General features: G+C 34.1%; 1 protein-coding gene across 1 annotated transcript; it reads left to right on the top strand.

Moving 5' to 3' along the window:
* Positions 1 to 336: 336 nt before the first annotated feature.
* Positions 337 to 2,020, top strand: LOC115225636 (zinc finger protein 479-like). The gene is made up of 2 exons (XM_036514719.1): positions 337 to 1,076; positions 1,413 to 2,020. Exons 1-2 carry the CDS (start codon positions 341 to 343, stop codon positions 1,541 to 1,543), a joined length of 867 nt encoding a protein of 288 aa, XP_036370612.1. The 5' UTR covers positions 337 to 340; the 3' UTR covers positions 1,544 to 2,020.
* The last annotated feature ends 4,707 nt before the right edge of the window (positions 2,021 to 6,727 follow it).

Raw genomic sequence — 6,727 nt, 5'->3', positions numbered from 1 at the left:
TACAAACGTATAATCCTGCTTCTATAAAACATTGCTGAATTACAGTAAAATATTTGCTCTGAGAGAGAAAGCATTTCTTTACTTCTGTGTCTGAAATGTGCAAGAGATAATTTTCTCTTTTAAATATACTTTGATGGATTTCCAAAGAGTATTTGCAACATTTTTAAATATTGGCAATGATCACATTTTGAAGAAATATAAGAGAAGTGATATTTGTTAGGAATAAACTATAAAAGCAAAAAGAAGAAAAATATCCATAAATTTTGGTGAGAGGAGAAATATTTTTGAAAAGTTGTTGATCTGTGCAACTTGAAGGTTCAGTTTTATTTTTCTTGAAGAGATGTCGGAAGAATTAAGAGAATCATCATATGACTGTGACATCTGCAAAGAGTCATTCTTAGAAGAAAGTAAATTCAATCAACACAAACAAATTCATACAGAGGAAGCACCATATCACTGTACTATCTGTGGTAAATCATTCTCTGTTTGCAGTAGCTTAACCAAACACAAATGTATTCATACAAGAGACAAACCATATCGCTGTGATATCTGTGGTAAATCATTCTCTAATGACAGTAACTTAACTCGTCACAAACGGGTTCATACAGGGGAGAAACCTTATCACTGTGATATCTGTAGTAAATCATTCTCTGATGGCAGTAGATTAACTAAACACAAGCGTATTCATACAGGCGAGAAACCATATCGCTGTGATATCTGTGGTAATTCATTCTCAGAAAGCAGCAGCTTAACTCAACACACACGTATCCATACAGGGGAGAAACCTTATCACTGTCATATCTGTGGTAAATCATTCTCTGTTTGCAGTAGCTTAACTAAACACAAGCGTATTCATACAGGGGAGAAACCATATTCCTGTGATATCTGTGGTAAATCATTCTCTGAAAGCAGTCCCTTAACTAAACATAAGCGTATTCATACGGGGGAGAAATCATATCACTGTGATATCTGTGGTAATTCATTCTCAGAAAGCAGCAGCTTAACTCAACACACACGTATCCATACAGGGGAGAAACCATATTCTTGTGATATCTGTGGTAAATCATTCTCTGTTGGCACTACTGTAACTCAACACAAGCGTATTCATACAGGGGAGAAACCATATTCATGTGATATCTGTGGTAAATCATTCTCTAATCACAGTCACTTATCTCAACATAAACGTATTCATACAGGGGAGAAACCATATCGCTGTGATATCTGTGGTAAATCATTTTCTAATCACAGTCACTTAACTAGACACAAACGTATTCATACAGGGGAGAAACCTTATCACTGTGATATTTGTGGTAAATCATTCTCTGTTTGCAGTAGCTTAACTAAACACAAGCGTATTCATACAGGGGAGAAACCATATCGCTGTGATATTTGTAGTAAATCATTCTCTGTAGGCTGTAGCTTAACTAAACACAAGCGTATTCATACAGGGGAAAAACCATATTCCTGTGATATCTGTGGAAGATCATTCTCTGAAAGCAGCAGCTTAGCTAAACACAAGCGTGTTCATACAGGAGCGGAATGATAACCTTGTAATATCTGTGGTAAATCATTCTCTCAGAACAGTGGCTTAACTCAACACAAACGTATTCATACAGGGTAGAAACCATATACCTGTGATATCTGTGGTAAGATATTCTCTGGAAAGTCACTTAACTATCCACAAAATCATTGACACTCAAGAAAAATCAATTCACAGTGATATCTGTGGCAAATCATTTACACAAAATCATTTGATTTAAACAAGTCTTTCCTTATGAAGTGGGTCCATAACACAGTGATATTTGTTGTATAACATTTCCTCAGAAGGACAAACGACATATCTTATAAAGACATCCACAGAATATAGAAACTATATGAATGTGACATCTATGGTAAATCTTTGACATGAAATCATCCATTATTGAATCAAAAGAGCATTGACAGAGGAAGGAAAACATATCACTGTGATGTTAAACCTGAATCATTCTTTCAAAATGGTGAATTGTTTGTACACAGTCCTGTTAATATGAAGAATATGCCATACCCTAAGATATCTGATAATGATCAATTATATCATAAATGAATTCAAATAGAAGAGGAACAATATCACTACGATGATAATGATCATCATCATTTAACATTCACTTTTACATTCTTCTATGGATCAGATTGAATTCATTGATACCTTCCCTGTTTCCAAGCAAGGAGATATTTTCCCTGGTGAGACATTTTTTAAACAGAAGACTGGAAATGAACAACTACACAAGTATGACTGTCATGATGGCCATTTATGAACACCACATAATATCTGGACAAGGGTGCACACACACACACTTATGTATGTCTGAAGATTTTCTTATAGGAAATATCTTTTTTATGTTTTCTACACATCTAATAGTTTGTAATTCCTATTAGGAAATGAAACACATGTAATGCTGAATAAATAATATGAAACTTTTCTCCACTGTCCTTATGTGTTATGTAATTACTCTGCAAAAAATATTATCTAAACCACCCACAAAAATAATATATATGTATACCGTAAATCCTTGAGTATAATCCGCATTTTTTTCCCAAAATTTATCGGTCAAAATCCCTAGTGCGTATTATATACGAGGTTAAATATGAAAAATATTTTCTAAGCAATGTCCGAGTCTCTATTTTGCTGTCAGGCGCGAAAATACCTTAACCCTTTCGTTACCAAACCGCCCAAAGCCGCCCGAAAAAAATTTTGGTTTATGAGACCAAAGCCGCCCGTATTTACCTATTCATATTTAAATGAGAATATCAGAGCAAATCTTTTCAGTACATTCGTGAAAACACGTATTATACTTCGTAAACAGTTCAACTACAGTTTTGTACAATAATCGAAGTGTAATTTTAATTCCGTGAATTTTGGGAGATTTTTTTCCGAAATTTGTTCCTATTGTGTTTTCAAAATTTGTAATTCTGACAAAAAATGGATACGAATTTCATTATATCAAGCAGCGAGTCAGAATTCGAAGGATTTTCTACAGAAGACCTTCATAAATCTAACTCTATGACTGAAAAAAAAAAGCATGTGGTATTTGATAATGAATCTGATGTTTCATTTTCTGAAAGTGAAAACAGTGAATCTGAGATCTCCGATAGCGATAAAGAAAACGAATTGGCACCTGAATGGAGTGAAAATTTAAAAACTGTTTCTTTCGGTGATTTTTCTGAAGAAACTGGACCAAGCCACAGACTTTCCCAGAAGGGTAAAGCCTTAGACTATTTCTATTTACTTTTTCGAATGAGCCTATTTGAAATCATTACGGCAGAAACAAACCGTTATGCTAAACGTAAACAAAGCGAAAGAAAGGATAGTTTGTGGTTTCCCACAACCTTAAATGAAATTAAGACTATTTGGCCATAAATATTATTATGGGTATCAGAAAGTTACCCAGAATAACAAATTCTATCGTAAAATTTTGTTGTATACCCAATTGAATATTAGCTAATAACTCATTTTCTATAGCGATGTTTGAACAAAATTTTAATAATTTTATATTTTGTTGAATTTACCTGTATCTACCTGCAATTAGAGTCACTTTGTGACAAAAATTATAGTATAGAATTGGTTGAGAATATTTCATTAAATTATCTTCCAAAAATCAGATTAATATATCGATAAATAAAAAAGTTATAGTTGTTTAATGAAACCAGACTAAATTTATGATTACGTTAGAAATTAATTGAAACACATAAGGGGTGTAATTTGGTCAGAAATATAGTAACGAAAGGGTTAAGCTAAGCCTGAAAGCAATGAAGTCATTAAATAGTCATCCATAACTTGCAATAAGCAACATTTATTGAAATAAAAGTATTCAGAACACAGAATAACTTGTAACAAAAACAATTTGCAAACATATTTACATTTCCATATAACAGTTAAAAACATCACCATTATTGTATTACGCATGCGTGGAAGTGTTTGTTTGACTAGGTGCTGCTGGCTTAATGACGCACGACTCAAGATAGAGAAGGGGTGTGTATTATACACAAGGTTTAGGTTTAGGTGTTATACTCAAGGATTTACAGTATATATATATAGTAACCAGCTTGTTTGTGGTGAAAGTTGGTGTGCATCAGGGATCTGTGTTGTCACCATTGTTGTTTGCAATAGTGGTTGATGTGGAGAAGGAGAGTGCAAGAAAGAGACCGTAAATGGAGATACTGTATGCAGATGACCTTGTTTTGATGAGAGAAGTTTTGGAAATGGAAGGAGGCATTTGAAAGCAAGGGTTTGAAGGTAAACCTTGGGAAAACAAAGGTGATAGTGAGTGGGGTGGAAGGAGAAGTGTTGGTGAGTAAGGTGGATCCATGTGGTGTCTGTGGGAGGAGGGTAATGGCAAATGCAGTGTTGTGTATGACATGTGATAACATTGGAAAAATCCACATTTTTCATTAAAAAATTAGGACCTGGGTTTGCACTCCCTTAGCAAATTTTGTTGCTGGGCCACTGTTCATATGTGTAGGTAAAATCTGTAAAAGAAGAAAACGAGATTTCACATGCACGCATGAAGCTTGTAAGAACAAATATTGGATCTTTTCGGTTTGAACGGTAGTTTTTTCTAGTGGTGTCATATGAAATTGTCACCCATAATTATGATCCTAATGTTGATCTATTGCATTTTAATCTATTTTAGGGTGGGGGGAAGGGTATCTTTTTTTCTTCACAAATGTAAATAAACCCAATCTGTTTCTTAAACGAGGGACATATTCATACGGCACAGAATGTTTTTTACCCCGATAGATGTCATTGATTGGTTGAAATTGCAAAAATGGAAGAAAAAAAAAACAACAAATATCTTACAAACTATAGAATTTTCTCAATAAAGCCAAGAGAAAAAGATGTTTTATAAACAGATGGTACAAGTATACGAAGTTTAAAAGTGTTTAGTTGCGTGGAAATTATTTTTAAAAACTGCTGTTCAAACCGAAAAGATCCCAAATATTTAAGGCTTTTTTCACCAAGTTTAAAATGCAACACACACACACACAAGAAGAAGCACGCATTTGTCAAGACAACACGTGCTCACGGAAACTAATGGAAAGTTGGTTTTATTGTCTACTCAAAACGAATGAATACACATGGCGATCTTTCGTCTCTAGTAGACCTTTCCGTCGATTTCCGTAAAAACATTTTTTTTTTACATATGGGCTTGCAGGAACTTTTGAAGTAATATACATACATATACACATACACCGAGTAAAAAATTTCAGTTATCTCTTTCTTTCACACTAAAAATCCGTTTATATAATATTTTAATTAAAAACTAGTCGTCAATACATTAAAACGTGGCGGAGTTATGATGTAAGTACGTGCAAACTTTTTTTTTCTAATTTTTACAAATTTTTTCGTTTGTCTTCTGCCTAATGGAATTAATACGATTATGCAAAAGAAAGAATAAAAGAAAATTTTTTAACCAACTTCCCTCCATCCTAATTCCAAAACTTTCCACTGTTTTTCCCTTTTAATTCCTAGTTTTAACTGGTGAACCTCATGAGGGTGCTTGGTTTGTTCCAGCGCACCACCCGTTATAACGCTGTAATCTTGCTGCCGTGCCTCAATAGTTTTTGGTGGGGTTCCACAGCGCCCCAAAATTTGCAAACGAAGGAGGTGAATTCGTTTCTTTTTTTTACCTTGTTTTAAATACTTCAAAATCCAAATTGCCAAAATATGGGCCGAAATTTTTACGAGTGCTAGAAACGGTTTAAAATGTTGGAGGTAAAGAACGAGTCCACCACCTGTTTTCGGCCTAACTAAAACCAACCCTAAAGACCGGGTGTACGTATTCTTTACTGTCGCCGTTAAAAATTAAGGAAATAGATTTTGGGGAGATCTCTTATTATGACTGACTTTTATTTCATTATTCTAATATCTTTCGAAACTTATGCATATATAAATACATACAAAAAATATATATAAACATATACACATACATTTTTACAGAATTAGCTTCTTGTATATACAAATCCTTGTATGTTGACATGACCCGGGAACGAAATCGAAAAAAAAAAATAGTGGAATTGGTTTAATAAAAAAAAAAAAGAGGGTAGGGAACGAATCTAAAAACAAAAAGGCCTGGAAAGCTACGGGGGTGGGGAGAGGCCTTCGGAAAATTCACAAGATCCGATGTTTTTCCCTCATAACTTTAATATGGGTTTTTAAAAATGAAATTTTATATAAATATCTTTCAGACGGTATAGATTACGATTATAAAGAAATTTGTGGGGAAAATCTTTTCCGAGGGGGTAGGGTAGAGGACTTCGGACGATTCACAAGATCCGAGTTTTTCCCTCGTAACTTTGAGGGAAATATAATCCTTTTAAAGTTGTAAATTAGGATTTTCCTCAGGAACTTCGATGCTAAACATCCCTTTGAAGGGTTCAGGTCTTTACTTCTACCGTGTTTATATATATATATATATATATATATATATATATATATATACATATGAAATGCTTAGCAGTATTTTGTCTGTCTTTACGTTCTCAGTTCAAATTCCGCCAAGGTCGATTTTGCCCTTCATCCTTTCGGGGTCGATAAGTTAAGTACGAGTTGTGTACTGGGATCAATCTGATTGACTGGCCCTTCCTCAAAAACTTCGAGCTTTGTGCCTTAGAGTAGAAAAGAATGTTGATACTTTACTGACTTTTCTCCATGTTTCATGCTTAACAAAATATTGACATTAAGCTGCCC

Source organism: Octopus sinensis, linkage group LG28 (genome assembly GCF_006345805.1).
Source record: "Octopus sinensis linkage group LG28, ASM634580v1, whole genome shotgun sequence".
In the NCBI taxonomy this organism is placed as follows: Eukaryota; Metazoa; Mollusca; class Cephalopoda; order Octopoda; family Octopodidae; genus Octopus; species Octopus sinensis.
This window is presented reverse-complemented; position numbering and strand designations above follow the sequence as displayed.

Bases quoted from the DNA above. Each gene is read 5' to 3' on its own strand.
- LOC115225636 (XM_036514719.1), top strand. From the start codon at position 341: ATGTCGGAAGAATTAAGAGAATCATCATATGACTGTGACATCTGCAAA. The intron at 1,077-1,412 runs GCACTACTGTAA...CATTCTCTGTAG, and splicing joins TGGTAAATCATTCTCTGTTG to GCTGTAGCTTAACTAAACAC.